Below are 22,092 nucleotides of genomic sequence, written 5' to 3'. Positions count from 1 at the left end.
AGTATTTATTTTTATTATGTAAATAATATTCACAGTTGAGGGATGTAATTCCCTAAATGATCTACTTTATTCTAGAGGATTTTTAAAATTTGCTCATGAAAACTGTTTGATTTTTCATTTACTCACTTTCCTATATACAATTCACCTCCACGTGTTTCCCCATTTGTATCAACTCTCAATACATTCAAATATATTAGGTACTTTATCAGTTTCACCTTACTGAAAAAAATCTCTCCCAGAGCCTTCTAACTTGCTCCAATTTGGAGTGGTTTCCCTCATTGCTTGCTGTGCAGTTGTCATTTGAAAAGCTACTTTCATCATTATAACAGATTCCTTTTGTCTCTTTTGTTTCATAACAACATGTCTTTTGGGTCTAATTTCATCCATTATGTTGGGCACTCAGTGGCGTCTTCGAATCTGGAAAATCATGTCTTTCAGTTCTGTAAAATTTGGCTGAATTACTTTTTAAATAATTTATCCTCCGTTTTCTTGGTTCTGTCTTTCCAAAGTTCCCATACCCTCTAAGCATATGGTTCTAAGCAAATGGTTCAAAGAGTTTTGGGGACTTCTGTCCAGCCCTTAAGGAAAAACCTGAATATATTACTATCAGGAGCTCTCCCTGCAAAGTCAACCAACCAGATAACTCTGTAAGGAAGACCATACTTTAGCAGCCCCACCAAGGCACACTAGAGCTTCCTCTCTCTTTTTTTTTTTAACCCTACTTTAAATAATTATCACATACCACTGATCACCATACATTTGAGGAAATACCTTATATTGAAGAAACCAAAACTAACAGATAAAATACAAGTTGGAAGAAACAAACTAGGCAGGGAATAGAACACTTCAAGAGTGCCACCAATATATGGTCTTTCATGCACCATTTGGTTTCATGAATACAATTGTATTTGTTATGCAAAAGGTCTGTTGATAGTTCCAAATATGTGCCCCAGCCAAATATGTGCCCCAGCCCTCAATTGTATCTAGTAAACTCCAGGTCCAGAGATACTCTGTTTTATACTTTCCAGATAATAAATTTCTTGTTCTGCTATAACTGGCGAAAGTCAGCCAGCTAGATGTATCTTTCTCAGCTTTACTTAGCTGGATTAGGATTTGGCTTTCTCGTATGTATTAACATATTTAAAATTTAAAGTCCATTTACTTTTTGGATTCCACAGTTTTATTGCATTTGTTTTGACTTCTAAGTTTTTTTGAGGGGGAGAATAGTCCTTTGTAGATTTTGTCATTTTAGCAATTGTGGGGGAGGACGTGGAAACTAAATATATATAATCTATTATTTCCAGATGTATGTTCTTCTACTGTGTCACATCTTATTTCTCAATATTTGGTTTCTAGTATTATCTGCTCTGGATTTGGGTTACCTTAGATTATACCTCTACAGTCAGTGAAAAAGTGGTCTTTAATATGGTTATGAACCAGAAAAATTTCAACATAATCTTGTAAGTTTTCAGCGAGGCCCAAATGCTTATACAACATAATGAGGGACAAAGATATTTATTTGAAAAATAAAAATTCCATAAGCTCTCTTAAAGAGAACAGAACTATCTTCTGAAAGTCCTTTTCAGTTCCATTTCTAAAATGCTTACCTCAGAACAGAACCCAAGTCCAAAGCTGGCACCTGTTTTCAACCTTATTTAGTCTCATCCAAGTCTTTTACAACAAAATACCATAAGTCATATAACAATTTGGAGACTTTCCCCAAATCATACTGCTAAGTATAGAGGGAGATAAAGCCCATTATATTGAAGGGAACCAGTATTTGCCACCCCAAAATATTCCTCTTTGAGATAAATATTTTTAAGCTAAAGGCAATTAAGAAGTAGATGCAGAAAAGCTCTCTACCCTCCCCTGTTCGCCTAAAAGCAGGATATAAATTTGTAAAGGTGTTCTTTCTTCCCTCTCTACCAATAAGGACAGAAGTTAATCACTGGAGACAGTATAGACCTTTATCAGCTAGAAATGACATCAGAGGAATCTACCAACTTTATTCCATTAGTTTCCCCATAAATTTATCTTCCCACAGTTTTGTTACCTTTGGAAGCCTGAAACTGCTTATCTTTGTCTTGTCACTTCTCTAAAATTAATTGTTCATTGTTGAAGACAATGTATAAGCCAGATTCCTAAACCACTGTTTTGAGTTACCTTTCCTCTGCATGATGTGCATGCACTGTATGCACTAACTTGCGTTATTTGTCTCTTGTTAATCTGTCTTTTGTTACAGGATTCTGTCCCAACTATGAACTTATCAGGGTTGAGGGAAATTTTTCTTTTCTTCTCTTCAATACATATCTTAACTACTATGTGCCTATAAACATTAGGTACTTACCATTTCTTGAAAAATTGGTAAATAGTTTAATTTCAAAAGTGGCCTATCAATTATGGTTTTTAAAAAAAAACTCAGTACTTAACTATAGTCAATTATCAAATAAAATTATATTACCCCTGTTAACTCTGTGTATATACCTTATATCTGAATCTGAAGCCTTCTGTCTCACTGCCAACTTGGTAATCTCTCCTTGAGACATAGTCTTATGAAGCTTTGCTTGTTCATCAACTGACGAAAATCGCTGTGACGTCTGTAATAATTACATATGTGAAAGGTTTAATGCCAAGTAAATAAATGATAGCACTGTAATTAAAATTCAGGTTACAGAATTACTTGAGCTATTTAAAAACACACAAAACATTCATATTATTCAGAGATTCATTGAAATAATAGAGCCTACTGAAAACTCTATATAAAGTAATCTGAAATAAAGAGGACTTGGTCAATGAAAATAAATAGGATCTACTAGTTCATATTTTCTGACAATTTAAAAAAGAATCTCAAGTGGAAAGGCAAGAAAGTGAAAACCATTTAAAGACAGAGACAAAAGATGCAGGATCCAATAAATCTAGAATGCTAAGTATTGTCTTTCAGATCTCCTTTTATTTATCCCAAAAGGTGGTTATTACTTTTATGGCTTAACTTGCTATTATAAATTCTTCATATATCTGATCAATAATTTAAAAGAAATGGAATATGCAATGATTTTTAAAGAGCCAAAAGATGAAAGAATAAAGGCTCATTACCATTATTAATGGTCTAAATTATAAACAACTTATAAGGCTATCAAACTGTGACCTGATTTTTAATTGGCAGTTCTTGTTCCATTTGTTTAAAATGTGTCCCTCTAAAGACAATCCTGTTCTGAGGAGAGAATTTCATGTTATCTATTCAAGTCATTTCCTAATATTTCATTTTTCTGTAGTTACAATATTCTTTCTTTAGCCTTTTGGTCTGCCTGACTATGGCCTTATTAATAGAAAGAGGAAATACCTTAAGTTGGCAAAGATGAAGTAATAGGCATCTGGTCTACCCTCTTACCTGAAACCAACAAAAAACCCAGACAAAATAATATGAAACCGCAATGTTTAAAACAATGGACAGATATCCCTGAGAGATGGGAAAAAAAGGAAGTATGTTTTACACTTGTCCCATCTTACTGCCTTGAGAGTTTCTAGGCTGTGATGCAGAGAGGAGGAACCCAGGTGAAACTTGACAGACTCTAAGTGGAACACATGAAGCTGAAAGTCCAAGGTGAGCACGGTGACTAGAGACCAAAAGACAGAGTACTGGAGAGGAGTGAGAAGCACAAAGATAGAACTCTAGAGATCTACAGAAGGTCCATATTGAATATTCAGCTTGAGTACTAATCAACACTTCGTATGAGAAAACAACCCAAGACCAAGAAAAAGATCACTTGAAAGGATTAAAGGTAATTGAGCCCATCACTCACAAAAGGTCAGTAATAGTGTCTATGCCCAAGAGCCACAGCATATAACTTTATGATTCCCAGGGCACTGGGCAAAGTATAGAGAGGATCCCACCTCAGTAGTCAAGAATAATTAGCCCTAGACTGAGTACTGTTTGGGTCTAACAGACTTTTTTTTTTTTTTTTAAAGAGACAAGGTCTTGCTCTGTTGCCCAGGCTGGTGTGCAGTGGTACAATCACAGCTCACTGCAGTCTTGCACTCCTGGGCTCCAGTTATCCTCCTGCCTCGGCCTTCTGAGTAGCTGGGACTACAGGCACATGCCTCTGTGCCCAGATCTTACTTTCCAGACCTCTGTGCAAATAAATTGAAAAGTTAGACGAAAAAGATAATTTTATAAGAAAAAAGTGTTTACCAAAATTGACGCTGTTAGATAAAAGGTTTAAAAAAGACTGATTTCCCTAGAAGAAAAAAAGAAAAACTTATCAAGGAACTACACCACAAAAAAGTACCAATCCCAGGTGGTTTCATAAAAAAATTCTGCCAAATCTTCAAAGAACAGATAGCTGCAATGCTATAAACTGGTCCTGACTTTTTTTAGAGGAATAAAATACACATATAAATACTAAGTGTATAGTCAACAGTGTGGCTGCTGTCTTAAGGCTGCCAATCCAAAACTCTAACGTAATGAACTTTGTTCAATAACAATCAGTTTTCTACCACGTAAGACCGACCTCAAAATCACCTAGCCCAGGTCCTAAAACTTTATGAATATCCTCTCCTGACTTCTCCCTTGTGAGATATTACTAAGACACAGTCAAAGTGGGTTTTCTCTTACTGTAATAAGCTAATAAACAGCTTTGTTTGATCAACAGGTTTTTCTGGCAGCCTATGGAGTAGACATCAGACAGAAAAAAAATTCAACACAGATAAGGATCAGAGAGTATCTCAGAGAATAGCAGAAATAGGAATATAAGAAGTGACAGCAGTTTGGGGGGAATAATGAGAAATTTAGTTTTACTATGCTGGAAGTAATGAAGAATGAAATTCTGGAGAGCCATTCAGAAGTCATATCCATAGAGATGATTGCTTTAAATCTGGGGGATGATAAAAGAAAACTGTACAGAGAAAAGTATAATGTTTCCTATACTAATCCTATAAATAAGGAATAGAAATGATTTTACTAACCCGCTTACCATCCAGAAGACAGAAACTAAAAAAAAAAAAACTACCTTAAAAAAAACTGCTTAGCGGAAAACGCCATTCTTCTTGAGTAAATGCCAATACAGTGTGTATAAAAATGGAGTGAGAGCAGCACACAGAGACTAAACAGTTATTCAAATGGCAGAGTTTGAAGTAAGAGGTTAAAAAGCACCAAAGTCACTAAGGAGGGAAACTACTACACTTGTTTCCCCTCCCACAGCAGGTAACAACTGATTAATAATTTAAAAACTCAAATCTCCTTCAATTCATGTGTGAATGTCTTTATCTCATTAGACTGAGTTACTTCACAATTAGAAAGGTCATACAGCAATTTCTTCCAAGATTTAATGACACACTTCAGAGTAATAAAATCAGTTTGTCCAGAAAAAAAAAAAATCCAGTTTTTAAAACTCCATGTACCTAGAAAATCAAATCCATTTAAAATCCAGAAAATATTGTGAGATTGTAATAGATTTTATTTAGACACAATACATCTTCATCTTCACAATATCAGATAATGTTAGAACATGGAATATTCTCAAGATAAATAAAAAGAGAAACACATTTAAAAATTGTTCCTACCCACCCCATCCTCAACCCTGGTAAGTATCTATCCGCATATTCTACAAAGCAAAGCTTCTTCATGCAGTGTCCACCAGAAACAAGCACCACCACCTGTTCCTAAAATAGCTCATGGTGAAAGAGAAGGAAATGAGAAAGCTGGCGACGTGACTAACACACTGTGCAGGGAAGTGCTCTACAACTACTGGCATGCAGTGAACGTCAAGCAGGTGAACAGAGGCTAGAACACTGAAAGGAGCTGAATGCTCCAAGCAGAAAGCCCAATTTCCTGGTTCATCTCAGTAAAAGTTCCCAGTGTAAAAGACGTCTATCACCAAAAGGACTAAGGGTTGTTACAAAGGAAACTCTCAGGAACAAAACAGCAGTCACAAATGCCAGTTTTTCTGCAAACAATAAATCTATGTATACTAGACAAAGCAGGACTTTTCATTAAAATTAGTTTGTTCCATTACATAATTTCGTATTTAACTGTTAATCAGATAACACAGTATATTTCCTTATTTATAACTCAAATACAGGGCACCTCCAAAATGCTATTATTTTATTCTACACTGAAGATTTTGGCTCTAATTATATATATTATCAGATACACAGAATGTTTCCAATTTCTATAATCCTACAGTTCGGCTCAGGTTAATGACTCATTTATCTAATCAGGGGACTTGTTTTGCATTTTTCTCTTTTTGTTGCTGTTGTTTTTGCCTTCATAAAACATCACTTTTGCCACTTAAAACTGGGTCTACCTCCAACAAAAGATAAAGACAACGAGAGTATTCTGGACAATAGGAGAAATTTCAATTAACTAGATCTTTGACAATTCAAACAGCTTAAAACAGTTCAAAGATAGAATATTTAATGAGTCAAATAAAGACCATTCTAAATTTTTCTCTGATAATTGACAGACACTAAGAATATCAGAGAGCTCAGTTACAGATATGCACGGAAATAAAATGTTATTTCACTCTACTTCATCAGTGATGTTCTGGTTCATATTAGACATATGGTCCTTATATATTTCTAGGACAATTCCAAAATGAAACTCTTTGCCTTAATATACCCATCAATATACTAATACTTGTCAAACCACATATACACCTGATTGGGGCTGAGAAGATGATATAGTTATATTCTTAGCTTAAAATAGTGCAGCTTTATTCAAACACAACACCAATGTTATATTGTGTGATTAATACAAATTCATATTACATATAGCCTTCTATTTGGCTGGGTTGGTCCAGGAAGACACTTTTTGCTCACTATATGTTTTACAATTCATGTTTATTTCTTATTAGTGGAAAGTGAGGTGGAGGAAGAACGTTTACAGGCAAAAAATGTAAAAGTGCATTGTAGCTAAAAACTACTGGATTATTTTAGACCAAGGATGAGTAAACTAAACCAAGGATCAGTGAACTATGGCCAACAGGTCAAATACAATCCACTGTCTGTTTTTGCAGTTTTATTACAAGACAGTCATGCCCATTTGTTTACTTAGTGTCTATGGCTGCTTTCATACTACAGTGGCTGAGTTAAGTAGTTAAGTTAGGTAGTTGCAATAGAGACTATATGACCCACAAAGTCTAAAATATTTGTTATCTGGCCCTTTACAGAAAAAATGTAAGGACCACTGCTCTAGACCTTTTAGGATACAACATGGAAAATTTCTACATTAGCGCCAAGTCAAATAATCTTAATTTTGCCTAATTTACGGCTTTTTAAAGTGCCCTTTATTTGAGTTCTATTAAATTAAGGTTTAGCTTAGTTGCTGTGTTCACTGAGGTTTCCCATGTACAAACCATTACATGGGAAGAAGCTGTGAAGGTTAGCTTTAGATTAGCAAAGACTATCTCCATCAGATTTGCTTGCTATTTTTCTTATATTGCTGTAAAATTACCATTTCGGAGTCACTGTGAGAGGCCTGACCCAGGCTGGGTGCAGGCCCTAGCTCACAGTGAGAAGCTTGGTCAAGGGAGAGAAGGGGCTCAATAATGTCATCGTAATCATCTTCCTCTGTATCCCCCTCCCCATCGGCAAAAGTACCTCTAGTCAAGAAATCGGAGCGCGTCCGCGCCATTCGAGCTTTCTTTTTATGGGCCGGTCTGGCAACCTGCTTGACCAAATGATAAAACAAATAACACAACAATGTTTGGGGTTTTTATTCTTTTTGAGATGATGCCAATGAAAGACATCAGAGGGCTCATGAATTTCTTGAAATATCCCTCCACCCAACCATGCCCTTTCCAATAGCAGAAGTGACAGGCATGACCAAAAGGAATCTGTATACATTACTCTGGATGAAGGACTAGAATGGAAGCTAAATCTACACTGTTCTACATAGCCAAAGAAGTCATCTTTCATTGCCATAATAAGTCAACAAAGTCACTAGCACAAATTGCCTTCTTTTTCTTAGCAACTGGGTTTTTAGGCACCATTCCCTGCCTGGAGTACACCTTCATAATTATAACAATCTCAGCTCATGGCTTCTTTCTCTAAAAACGCTTGGGAGTAAATGGGTAGATGAGGTGCTCTACCTACAAGAATAATAATTTCCAAAATAATGCACATCTCTTTTGCATAGAAGATAGATAAACAAGACTCAATACTTACCTCTCTTTGGCCTGGCCCAGCTAACTTCACAGGTTTCCATGCTGGTTCATCTTCTTTATGGAGTTGAGGATTTTTACTGTTTAAGGCTTCTTTGCTGACACTTTAAATAAAACAATGAAATTACATTTCAGTTCTTAGCAGATATCCCATGGCAGCCAGGTTAAAGACTTCCAGCAAATTCCATAAATATTTTCAGATCTTAGTCCATTCCCAAGACACTAAGTCATATTTTTTCTGCTTAGCTAATTAGTAATAATAATCCTGAACCTATGCATATGACTGAATTACTAGAGGCCTGATGATCAGTGGGTATATTCCACTATGAATATGACATATGTTTAAGAATAGTAGCTGCAAAATAAACTCAAGAAATAAAATAGATCTGATGATGAGGAAAGGAAAATACCAAACCCCTGAATCTTTATAATACTAGTCTTATAAGGGGCCTTTCCATCTAATCATTATAAAATACTTGAAAAATAGCCATCCAGTGATGAGGATCTCATTATATTTTATACTGAGATGGTTCCTATTGGTTAGAAAACTCCTTCTGAAATCTCTCTTTGTAGCTTTCATCCACTGTCTGAGTTTTAAAACTTGACGTTGAGACTGGGTGCGGTGGCTCATGCCTATAAACCCAGCAGTTTGGGAGGCTGAGGCAGGTGGATCACCTGAGGTCAGGAGTTTGAGACCAGCCTGGTCAACATGGCAAAACTCCGTCTATACTAAAAATACAAAAATTAGCTGGGTGTGGTGGCAGGCGCCTGTAGTCCCAGGTACTTGGAAGGCTGAGGTAGGAGAATCACTTGAACCCAGGAGGCAGAGGCTTCAGTGAGCCAAGATCGTGCCACTGCACACTCTAGCCTGGATGACAAGAGTGAAACTCTGTCTCAAAAAAACCAAAAAACAAACAAAAAACTTGATGTTGAATAGAATAAAATCAACACTGGCAGGATAAGAAATTGTTATCAAACTAAAAGTATGCTCCAGACAATACAGGTGTTACAGTGTTAGCTTATGAAAATTTAATTTTGATTGAATAACTGTATGATGAGACTGCTTTATCATTAAATTCTGGGCAGAAATAGATGTCAGAATCTGATGAAAAAATGTATATAACCTACACCTTCATGGCCCCAATTACCTATATTAACTCAGTACCATGAGTCTCATCAACAACATATTGATAATCTCTCCTGAGCAAAACTATTAAGCTCCTTGAGGATCGTATCTTACTTCCAAGCATAGTGCTAGCTAAAATTAGACACTAACTTATGATACTAGTTGGTAGATTAATTGTTCTTCCATTCAAAATCTTTCATTTAATTTTTATAAAAGAAAGTCTAGGAGCCATAAGAAATTATCTTGCCCTTTGCCTCTATGCAATAAGCCCGAAATAAACACAAATAGATGCAATCTTTGCTAGCTAAAGGCTTCTTAGAGATCTCCCTTTTTGGGCAATGTATGTACAATGCGTGTAAGCCTAGCAATCCTGGCTTGTCCTAAAGGATTCTCTTCTGGCTATCAAAATCTCTCTTGCCACAGTTGAGCCTATCGGACCTTCATTTATCCTCCAAAGAGAAACAACAATTAATAGGATCTTGATAGTACTTGACCACTGCAATTAACCTTTTAACTCACAGCATTTTCTTTAGACTTCACCATGAATTCTTTTGTCCTTTCTCATTAAACAGTTAAAAACTACCGTGTACTCATCACCACTACAGTACAAAAGGGACACTAACCTAGTATTACTTTCTAATCATAAAATCCAATGCCGATCCTTAATGATGAAATGCAAGTTCTAGTCCCAGCCATTTCTCTAAATATATGATCTTGAGTAAGTCATTTCACCTCTGTGGGCCCCAGTGACCTTACCTGTAACATGTGGGAACTGGACTACATAATTCAGAAGCACCAACATTTATGATTCTACAAAATTTTAATGTTTCTAATATTACTTATACAACAGGATGAGATTTAAAGTATGAATTTTATCTGTAGAGTTTAATATAATCTAATATACAATAATTTTAAAGATAAGTAGATCATTAATAAAGCAATAAAGGAAATCAGCTCAAACAGACCTACAACTATATATCTTGGAAAAATAAGATAAATATTTCATAAGGATGATTAATATTTTTTAGAATCCACAATTTGTTTTCTACAAAACAAATTCATGGATCCAACAGCTACTTTATAAATGTATACACCTATAATACATACACACACGTCATAATTAACAGACATTAAAGAATATTAAAGAGCTCACTTACAGATATGCATGGAATATCATGTATCACTAAACTTAGAATGACAGGGAATATGTTTTTAACACTCTCTTATGGGTGCATATGCTACACAGAGCCTTTGAACTTCTGGGAAATCTGTAGGTTAAAGGGTGGGAATAATACTTAAAGCTGTCATTAAGCTCAACTGCACTTTGTAATACTATAGAGACTCTTGGTGGAAAAATCAATTATTGATCATCTCTTGCCCACATTTACAAAGGATTTCTCTAAAATCTATATGAAATTTTAAAGGGTGGAACATTTACATGTTTGGGTTATATATAAAAGGAAAGAAAAGGTTATTTTCATTGTTAATGTAAAATTTTTTTTTTAGCCCAAAGATACAGCCCTCCTTTCATTTCAATGATGACATTCTCCTGTAAGAACCAAAAGAATCTACCAAATACAAAGACAATACAAGTATCTTCAATTTTGTTAAATTTGTTTTTATGTACCACTTAAAATTGCTTTTCTCATGACTACCTCTAGTTTAAAAAAGTATAAAGAAATTCTACTTAGGGCTGGGTGCGGTGGCTCACACCTGTAATCCCAGCAATTTGGGGGGGCAGAGACAGGTGGATCACCTGAGGTCAGGAGTTCAAGACTAGCCTGACCAACATGATGAAACCCCATCTCTACTAAAAATACAAAAATTAGCCAGGCATGGTGGCGTGCACCTGTAGTCCCAGCTACTCGGGAGGCTGAGACAGGAGAACTGCTTGAGCCCAGGAGGCAGAGGTTGCAGTTAGCTGAGATCACACCACTGCACTCCAGCCTGGGTGACAGAGTGAGACTCCATCTTAAAAAAAAAAAAAAAAAGAATTTCATTTCTATTTATATGAGGTATAAAAAGTAAACTCTTGGAAACAGAAAGTAGAATGATGGTTACCAGGGGCTAGAAGGAAAAGCAGAGCTGTTCAATGGGTACAGAGTTTTATTTTGCAAGAAGAAAAAGTTCTAGAGATCTTTTGCAAAACAATGTACATATAGTTAACACTACTGTACTGTATTATTTAAAAATGGTTAAGATGGGAAATTTTATGTTATGTGTTTATTACACACAAAAAAGTATAATGAACGTAATGATGACCATAAATAGGCCAACAGCTGTAACAAAACAAATTAACTTCTTTAAAGCCTGAAACGAACAACCTTGGACTACTAAACCTCACAGCTGTAAAGCAACCAGTATTCGGTGAATGCCTACTATGTTTATAGGCACTGTACTGCCCTTCACAAATGCTTCTCACTTAATGGGGAGGAACCCAGTATTTACTCTGCTATTCATGATTAGTCAAGGATTCCTAGGGTATAACTACATCCAACTGCAGGTGATGGTAGAGTTAACAATTAGGGAATATTTTTACAAAGAGAAAATGGCCAAGTTGAGCAGCCACTTTACACAAATAGTTGGAGCAGAACAAGGCACCTTAATAAAAATACTCCAAGAAGTTTCCCATTTATACATAAACATAAATAAATATTTCACTTACAGGGGAATACTCATATTGTCCTTTGGAGTGAAGAAAATGGGCCTAGTATTTCCCTCTCTGGAAAGGTCATCAGAATTGTGGCCATAAGACTGAGTTGGCCTAAAGTGTTCTCTTTTTGAAATGCGATTATTAGAGAGTTTACAGGCTACATTCAGCTGGGTGCCCATTCTGTCTGTCTTGGATAATTCCTTGACAGTACTGGATTGGCATGGACTTCCTTTTCTTTCAAAGAACACGGTGACAGGTCGGTCCTTTGGGGTTAAGTGAGCAGAGGAACTGTCTTTTGGGGCAAGAGCTGCATCTTTTACTGATAGGGACCCCAGTACATTAAGTTCTCCCTTATTTGAGGTATTTAAGCTGAGGAGAGAGGATGGCCTCTCTACTCTTTGCTTTGACTGATAGGAAGATGGTGCCACCAAACACTCTCCAATTCTTGGCTTTTCAATTGTCTTGAAGGCTTTGCGCTCCTTCTCTAAAATATCTGTTTGCTGGCGAATCTGTTCCATCATCTCTTTTTCATTCTGTTGCTGCAACTGCTTTTGCCTTTCTTCCTTCTCAGTGTTTAGCTTTTCTAACTTCTTAAGCACAGGATTAGAAGACTCTGTATTCAAAGAAGGAACAATTTGATCTTTTCCTGAGCAGTGATGCCTTCTAGTTTCCCTGTTGATATCCAAAGTAAGAGCTTCTCCCGGTGTGTTTTCATTTTCCAATAGTTTGTTTCTTTGGATACTTGTGTCTAGTTGGGAATTTGTTTTCAGTGGGTCTTGTTGGGGGATATAAAAAAAAGTAGGTAGACTATTTGAAATGAAGGAGTCTTTCAGCTGTGGTTTACAGGTAATAGACTCAGAACTGCAGACCACCTTTTCCTTCATAGTTCCATCCTTCAAATGCTCTGCATAGCTAGTCTCATTTGAGGCACTGAGGGCATTGTCCCGTGAATCAAATTTTGGACTGCTGGATATCTTAGGTGACGGAAACTGCAAGTCTCCTTCATCTGAAATGACAGACTCTAGTTTGCTCTTTTGGCTTTCCTCATAGCTCAGAAGTTCCAAGCTTCCTTGAGAGCTCTCACTATCAGGTGTACCCCGTGGAGATTGAAGGCCTTCAGGCGCCAATTCTGTAGACCATCTGCGATCCTCTGAAGGAGAAACACCACCAAGAGAACGAACTTTCAGCAATTCTAAGCTAAATATAGCTTGCTCTAGTTCTCTCATTCTCCTACTTTCTCTTTTAGCCCGGCCTACTTTTTTCTGTTGGAGATCCTCCAAGGATCTGGGTCTCTCTCTTACAAGCACATCTTCCTGCAAGTCCACACCACTCTGGCTTTGTGCTCTCTCCTGCTGCTTGTTTGGTGACTTCTTCAAGCAGTCCACCGAACTTTCATGGCTAATTCGATTACTCTCTGTTAGACATTTACATTCCTCTATGGCTTTTATTCTGTTGTCAAAAGAACAATCCTCCCATTCTGAAGGGTCTGAACCCTGAATTTCCAGAGATCCATATCCCTTAATATTCACCAATGCAACTTCTGATTTTGTTTCTCTAAGCCTTTGTTCTTTTAGAGCTTTAAATCTACATAAAAACAGACAAAATGGGTTACAGAAATATCTTAGTTACCACGGAAAAGAACATATTTCCTGAGAATTTAAGAAAAAATGCAGAGTTGTAAAATCTTTTTATAATACCTAAGTACTTCTTAAACTAACTTGAATGCACATTTCATAATTTTCCTATTTCCATGAGTCAGATGATATTTCATTAAGTCTATTACTTCTACCTAGGCATTTCAGTCAAAATGTAAACTAATTCAGAAGTAAAGCTCTCATTTTAATAATGCCTTTATTTTAAAGTAAACCTCAAATTAAAGTGAAATTTTAAGTGTGAAATTAAAGTGAAATTTTAATTTAAGTGTGAAATTAAAGTTTCTAAAAGTAACAACAGTTGAATATTGCCAACTTTATAAGATTCAGCCTAATGTAAAAGTTAATTCTTAGCAGTTATGATCACAGACCATGTAGATTTTCAATCCAATTTAATTCAATAAAACCTTATTTAACTTCCATTATAGACAATACAATGTGGGTTAAAATAGGTAAAAGTATCACAGTATAGTGGAAAAGACAAATTGTATACAACCAATTCTAATACAAATTAGACAAGTGTTAATGCAGAGGTATAAACAAAGTACTTGGGAAGAAAGAAAAAAAGCAATTATTATAGTAACAGAGATTACCTTTGTCTTGCTCTGAATCCTCTACATGTTGATTGCAAAAGGATAATTTTTTTCCTTTGTTCTTGGTACCTTTTACTTTCCCTGTAGGCTTTCCATCTTGCTTGTATGCAAATAGCAGCCATGTGCCTGCGCCTATAATGATCTCTCCATTTCTGCTGGATAACGATGGCTGCAGCCCGTAGCTCCAAGTACCGCTGCCTCTCTAAGTGAGCACGCCAGGAAGCTTGGAGAAGAGCAGCTGCACTAGCCATAACAAAAGCATCCTTCTGCACAGCTGCATCTCTGACTTGCTTCTGATTTAGGTAATTCCTCCAGAATCTCTGTGGGGAAGACAAAGTAACAGAAACTGGTTGTCATATCTTACACCGCATTGTCACAGAAAAAAAGAGGATAAATTTCTTATGCCATAATTACAGGTTATGTGGCTATGCAGCTAAATTCTTGGTGATTAAAAATAAGTTTTCTGGCCAGGCGCGGTGGCTCACGCCTGTAATCCAGCACTTCTGGAGGCTAAGGCAGGCGGATCATGAGGTCAGGAGATCGAGACTATCCTGGCTAACATGGTGAAACCCCGTCTCTACTAAAAATAAAAAAAAAATTAGCTGGGCGTGGTGGTGGGTGCCTGTAGTCCCAGCTACTCAGGAGGCTGAGGCAGGAGAATGGCATGAACCTGGGAGCTGGAGCTTGCAGTGAGCTGAATTCGCACCACTGCACTCCAGCCTGGGCAACAGAGTGAGACTCTGTCTCAAAAAAATAAAAATAAAAAAACTAGTTTTCTACAAAAGCAGAAAGTACACCTGAAAAAGATAAATAGAAGAAAGTTTTCTCTTCCAGATATGTTTGGCTAAAACAGCTATTTTAAATAATTAACCTTGAAGAAGTTAATTACAGAACCTAATTTAAAATTTTTGGATGATTTCATGTCCTTCAAATTATTAGTAACTTTAACATATTATATTCTTTTGTTACAATTTTCCCAAATAACACTAATGGGTTTAAGGTAATCCTGACACACATTCCAAAGATGAAGATACTAAAGATTTTCTTGCACAAATGGAAAAGATCTTATGGAAATGATATAAATCAATGAGGGAGTTAATAAAACAAATAAAATGTAAAATAAGGTACCTATCATCCAAAATGAGTGTCTAAAACCAACGGTATACATACAACTCTCAAACATCACTCCAAAAACTATTAAATAAAAACAACTATGTCAAAAAGTATTAGGTAACTCTTTAGCCCCTACTCAGATCTCACAAGACATTATAACTACAAATTCAATTTAATTTAAATTCAATGGAATCAATATTTATTAATAGTCTATTATATGCCAGATAATCTGTTGGGTGTTATGAGCACTTCAAAATTGGGTACGACATATTCTCATTTCTGAAGTTTACATTATTATTGAAAATGTTTTACAGTAAAAAGGTTCTGGTTACTAAACAAAGGCCAAATAAATTAGTCAATTTCATGCAAAGAATCCTTTGCTTCTCACCTGGATAATAACAGATGCTTGTCTCAGATGGAGGAAATGCTGCCTACATAGCAAGACCCTGAACCATCGCTGCAACAATATGATTCTGCGGAGCACCTCTTGGTGAAGCAGATCTTGTAAGTGCTGTCGTTCCTGCTCCTTTAGAAAGACCTACCAAAAGGAAGAAAGATGAGGAATGCAGCTTAAGAAGAAATGAGAAATTTATTTCATGAATCATCCTTTCTGTGATAAGCTTTTAGAGAAGAACAAACATAGTGGCAGGCATGTAAATGAAGTACTGATAAATATTCCTACAGATTTATCCAAAGTAGTCATTCTCAAATTGAAATGGAGATAGTACAATACGGAAGGTGAGCTGGGTGTGGTGCTACATGCCTATACTCCTAACTACTCAGAAGACTGAAACAGGAAGGTTGCTGAAGCCCAGGAGTTCAAGTTCTACAGCAAAATAGAGACCTGGTCTCCAGAAAAAAAAAAGACAAAGAAAAAAAGGAAGGTAAGGAAGGGAGGAAGGGAGGGAGAAATGACAAGGCAAGCAAGAATATCAAAATTCCAGCGCCAGAGATTATGATACATTACTCCATTGGGGAAATCACTGCTATGAGTAAATGTATTACTGGTAATAAGTCATATTTTTCAAGGGTGTTGGGGTGGGGAAAAAAGTTGAAAACCATAGATCTTGAAGCTTGAATCATATAATGAATAAACCAATTATAACGGTCTTTTTGAAATCCAGCATGCATTAAAAGCTTCTCACTGTCCAAAGTTATTAATAAGTTTATTTTATTTACTCTTTCATTCCACTAATGTTTAGGGTTTGGGAGGCTGCAAAGGTTAAAGAGACATATCTCTTTAGAAACAGGAATTATACCTCTCATTTGAGAGCAAGTAGATATTATATACCCAAAGAGGAAGATGGTAAACTAATAAGGGCCAGAGACAAAAGATCTCACCTGAGTAACACAAAGAGTTGAAAATAATAATAAAGGCATGCACAGGAGACAATGGGACAATTAATCTCCATAAAAAAGATATTAAGTAATGTGAAGCCACAATATGAAGGTTCTCAAAAAAGAGAAAGATGTTTGGATTTAATGAGGAGGTTATCAGGGGGTTATTATCAAGCAGGAGGCAGACAAAAAGAACTAAGTATATTAAGATAATTTTAATATTATGAGTAGAATAAATTAAATGGAATGACAAATACACTAGCATCAGATAAGTAAGCTGTTCACTGTATAAGCAATGTAGATGAGAAGAGATAACGAATAAAAATAAAATGGAAGCAGTAGTAATGGAGAAACAGAAAGCGATGTGAGAATCTCTTTGTAAAAGAAAAAAAAATCCCGAAAACTTTGTGAAAGGATTAAAGTTAAAGTGAACGGTATGCCAAAGACAATTATGGTTTCTAGACTGAGACACTGGAAAAAAGGTGACAGAGAAATAAAGTATTTGATAAATTTAAGAGCAGATGAATCTGGATATGGTCACCTTGGGCAAGCTGGCTTGGAGATTACAGTAGAATATCTATGGAGAGATGATTTTTAGGCAGTTAAAGTTATAGTCAGAACTAGAGCACTGGCCAGAGCGCTGTGATTAATATTGACTACATAATTAAATAAAAACCTGGGCCTAACCAATTGTCTTCTGATATCTGATTCACTGTCTTTTTAATAAACAATCTCATAGGCAAAAATTATTATTTTTTAAATAAATGCACTCAATTTTGACCAGAGTTATACAGATTATATTTACCATGGTTTTTCCAACTTGATAATTATCTGGATTAAGATTTATTTTCCTGAAGAAATCCTGAATGTTAAATTTGGATGGAATAATATTTCGGGGAAGAAGTACATGGAAGTGGCTCACAAAATCCTGAAAAATAATTTAAAAATATTGTAAAATCAGAGAATAGTGTATGCAAACAAGACCTTAAACTAATTATCATTTTATTAATCTTTTGTCTTTCTTTTAAACAGGGTGAAACCAAGAAGTGCATGTTAATTTAAGATATAATAAAAGGTTAATTCGAAAACATAAGAGGCGGAGAAAGATACTGGGTTCTACATATCATGTCATCAAAAGGGAATGAGAGGAAAAAAAAGGGCAGAGGTTAATTATCCCTTTTGAGAAAGCTTTATAAAAGACCAAAGAAAAAGTTATTTAAAAAGAACCTAAAATTTCTATCAGGAAAAAAAAAAGCAAACGTGGCAGGATGGGGACAGGGTATCACTGAGAATGAGGCTTTCCATCCTAGTAACAGCAAACACTTGCTCAGTTGCTAAACAGCTTCAATATAATTTCCATACCCATAGCAGCAATTGCTGATAAGAGTAGCTGTGAGCCTTGCTGGCAGCTTACTATGAAAGAAAAACCTGCTGAGAAAACTTTAGGGAAAACCAAATGGAATCTTTTCACTAGATAATTCTCATTGAACTATTTCAGTTACTGGAGAGGTCAGTGCAAAGACTTATTATATCAGGAGTAAATTTAGTATTAGCAAACATTCTGTTCAAACGAGAATAGCCAAGTACTGGATTCTATTACAACAAGCTTAATGAGATTGCTGCCATTCAATCAAAGTAAATACTGTCTATCCCTCTTCAATTCCATATACAAAACGTGAAATGGAAAGGAAGAATTAAGGGAAATAAGCCCCAAAGAAATAATAAGCAAGATATGTGAGAATCATTTACTTGATGTGTCTAAATATGTAACTATCACTATAAAAACAGAACCTGGAAAGAGTATTTGGAGCTGTATCCTGATTGGCGAATTCGAACTGTTTCCAGCATCCCGGTGTATCGAAGCTGTCTAAGTACCAAGGCATCATTGAACCTTAAGGGCAGCTAAAGCAAATGGAAAAAAGATTAACCCAGAACAGTAGATCTCCAAATTAATTATCTGTTTATAAGCATGGCTAACTGTTGAGTATCTAGAGATTGACTGGAGGTTGTCTGGTTAAGATATATAGTAACTAAGCTGATAGGTAGGGCAAGCTCACCTCTCAGCTGATAGCTTCAGAAAAGTTCTGACTGACCAACCCTAGGGAAAAGAGAGAAACCAAGCTTCCAGGCTTCTCTGGTTGTGAAGAGATAGGACCTTAAAGGCTCAAAAAGAATGTAGTCACCCACAGAGGCCACATAGTCCAATCACTACAAAATCTGTAACAAGATAACCTACAACTGGGTGTGGTGGCTCACGCCTGTAATCCTAGCACTTTGGGAGGCCAAGGTGGGCTGATCACCTGAGGTCATCAGGAGTTCAAGACCAGCCTGGCCAACATGGCAAATCCTCGTCTCTGCTAAAAATACAAAAATTAGCCGGGTGTGGTGGTGCACACCTGTAGTCCCAGCTATTCAGGAGGCTGAGGCAGGAGAACTGCTTGAAACCAGGAGGTGGAGATTGCAGTGAGCTGAGATCATGCCACTGCACTCCAGCCTGGGCGACAGAGTGAGACTCTGTCTCAAAAAAAAAAAAAAAGAAAGAAAATTCTTTTCTGACAGGACTTCAAGAGGTATTTGCTTCTCAAATTCTGGGTGATGCTCAATCAAATCCATATAAACACCTTACAGGCAGGGAAGTGTGGAAAAATCCATGAAAGTATTTATAACATACCATTTTCCTTATAAATATTATAGTTAGTGCTTCCCCTCCATTTATTCTGCTTAAAAGTATTTAAAGTTCAGTTTGAAGTAAGCTGAGGTATGTGCTCTCATTTATAGGACATTTTTACCTTTTCAGCATTAGAGCGAATGCATTTTACAAAATATGGTTCTGCTTGACCAAGTGTTTCCATTAGCTTGCTTAATGATGCCTGCAACAGAAAGCAATATAATTATCATACTCTCCCATTCCAAACTATTAACAAATAATTTATAAATATAATCAATATGCTAGCAAAACACTCAAAAAGTAGAGGCACACATAGAAAGAGGTTTGTTTTTGAAAAGCACATTGTGTATATTCTCATACTGGTTAAATTATGGATAATTAAGGATAAAGATGGTAGTTTAGTATTAAAGCAGATAGCCTGGAAATAGTAAATATTGCAGATGTTTTCAGAATAATCAAATACAGATTTTTTTTCACTTTTCTTCATATTTCATCGAACAATTTTATTCAAACTCATGTATCCTACAACTTTTAAAATGATTCAGGAGGGTATCCAGTAAGGAAGTACTCCCTTGCTTTACTTTAAATGTCTACAGAGTATGTAATGATATCCCCTTTTTTATTCCTGATAATGGTAATTTGTACATTCTCTGTTTCTTCCTGATTAGTGGCTAGAAATTTAACAACTTTTTGATTTGCTTAGCCCAGGCATGGTGGCTCACGCCTATAATCCCAGCATTTCGGAAGGCCGAGGAGGGCGGGATCACCTGAGGTCAGAAGTTCGAGACCAGCCTGGCCAACATGGTGAAACCCCATTTCTACTAAAAAAATACAAAAATTAGCCAGGTGTGGTGGTGCCTGGCTGAGGCATGAGAATTACTTAAACCTGGGAGGTGGAGGTTGCAGTAAGCCAAGATGGTGCCACTGCACTCCAGCCTGTGCAACAAAGTGAGACTCTGTCTCAAAAAAAAAAAAAAAAATTTGGATCTGCTTAAAGAACCAGCTTTTGGTGTCAGCGTCCTTTTTTTTTTTTTTTTTGTCTATTTTTCTGTTTTTCATTTCATTGAATTCTGCTGTTATCTTTATTATTTACTTCTCTCTGCTTGTATTGGGTTTCATATATTCTTTTTATAGTTTATCGAGGTAGAAATTTAGATTATTGAATTGAGACATATCTCCTTTTCTAATAAAAGCATTTAGTGCTATAAATTAACCTTGGAGCACTGCTTTAGCTGCATTGCACAAATTTTGATATTTCATTCTATTTAAAATATTACAAAATTTTCCTTCCTCTAAAGAATGTATTATTTAGAAGTCGCTTTTACATATTCTAAATATTTGGGGATTGATCTCTTTCTTTGATTTCTGGTTTAATTCTATTATAAATATAACATTTTGTATGATTTTAACCCAAAATTGTTAACGTTTTATGGCCTAGTTCATGATCTACCTTGGCAAGTATTTCATGGGCACTTAAAATGAATGCATATTCTGCAATTGTTGGTTAGGTTGTTCTACAAATTTCAGTTAGGTCAAGTAGGTTAATCGTTCTATTTAAGTCTTCCATATCCTTCCTAATTGTCTACTTACCCTATCAATTACCAAGAGGTATGCTGAAGTTTCCAAGCATAACTGCAGATTTCTCCATTTTTCTTTTAATTCTATCAGTTTTTGGTTCAGGTATTTGGGAGCTCTGTTATTAGATGAATATACATGTAAGACTTGGTAAATTGCACCTTTTATCACTATGAAATTATCTCCCTTTATCCCTGGTAATTTTCTCTGTTCTGAAGTCTATTTTGTCTGACTCTACTATAGAAACTATAGCTTTCTTTTGGTTTTTGTTCACATGGTTTATTTTTTTCATTTTTTAACCCTTTAGTATCATTGTATTTAAAGAGGTTTCTTGTAGATAACATACAGTTAGGCATTATTTTATCCAATCAGATAATATCCAATTCTTTTTTTTTTTTTTTCCTGAGACAGTGTCTTGCTCTGTCGCCCAGGCTGGAATGCAATGGCACGATCTCAGTTCACTGCAAGCTCCGCCTCCCGGGTTCGTGCCATTCTCTTGCCTCAGCCTCCCGATTAGGTGGGACTACAGGCCCCACCACCACACCTGGCTAATTTTTTTTGTATTTTTAGTAGAGACGAGGTTTCACCGTGTTAGCCAGGATGGTCTCAATCTCCTGACCTCGTGATCTGCCCGCCTCGGCCTCCCAAAGTGCTGGGATTACAGGCATGAACCACCGCGCCCAGCCGATAATATCCATTTCTTAATTGGACTGTTTAGAGCATTTACATTGTTAATAATTAGTATGGTTGGATTTAGGGCTACCAATTTTATTACTGGCCTTCTGTTTGTCCTCTCTCATTTGTTCCTCCCTTCCTCCTCTTACTCTCTCCCTATTTAAAATAGACTTTTGGGGCAGTTTTAGGTTCACAGCAAAAATGAGCAGAACATACAAAGAATTCCCATATGCCCCTTTAACCTCACATGCACAATTTCCCCTATAATTAACACCTTGCATTAGTGTGTTATATGTGATGAACCAATACTGACACATGATTATTAACTATAGTCCATAATATGCATTAGGGTTCATTCTTTATGTTGCATATTTATTGAGTATATTTTATGGTTCCATTTTAGTTCTGCTATTACCTTACTAACCGTTAACTCTTTTTTAAAGGATTATTCTAGGATTTGCACCTTTATCACAGTCTACCTTCAAATAATACTATACCACGTTCTGTATAGTGTAAAAGCTTAACAACAGTATATTTCCA

General features: G+C 36.1%; 1 protein-coding gene across 5 annotated transcripts in view; it reads right to left on the bottom strand.

The window, feature by feature from the left end:
* MYO9A (myosin IXA) overlaps positions 1-22,092 on the bottom strand; it is a 300,242-nt gene that overhangs the window by 61,497 nt on the left and 216,653 nt on the right. For all 5 annotated transcript variants that reach the window (XM_058427939.1, XM_032174780.2, XM_032174781.2 and 2 more), the window contains 8 exons: positions 19,424-19,504; positions 18,426-18,536; positions 17,440-17,562; positions 15,685-15,834; positions 14,184-14,503; positions 11,951-13,522; positions 8,164-8,263; positions 2,485-2,597 (listed from right to left, as the gene is read on the bottom strand). In XM_058427939.1, coding sequence (XP_058283922.1) covers positions 2,485-2,597; positions 8,164-8,263; positions 11,951-13,522; positions 14,184-14,503; positions 15,685-15,834; positions 17,440-17,562; positions 18,426-18,536; positions 19,424-19,504 — 2,570 coding nt within the window. The remainder of the gene's footprint in view (positions 1-2,484; positions 2,598-8,163; positions 8,264-11,950; positions 13,523-14,183; positions 14,504-15,684; positions 15,835-17,439; positions 17,563-18,425; positions 18,537-19,423; positions 19,505-22,092) is intronic.

The sequence above is a fragment of the Hylobates moloch genome, unplaced genomic scaffold (genome assembly GCF_009828535.3).
Source record: "Hylobates moloch isolate HMO894 unplaced genomic scaffold, HMol_V3 SCAFFOLD_14, whole genome shotgun sequence".
In the NCBI taxonomy this organism is placed as follows: domain Eukaryota; kingdom Metazoa; phylum Chordata; class Mammalia; order Primates; family Hylobatidae; genus Hylobates; species Hylobates moloch.
This window is presented reverse-complemented; position numbering and strand designations above follow the sequence as displayed.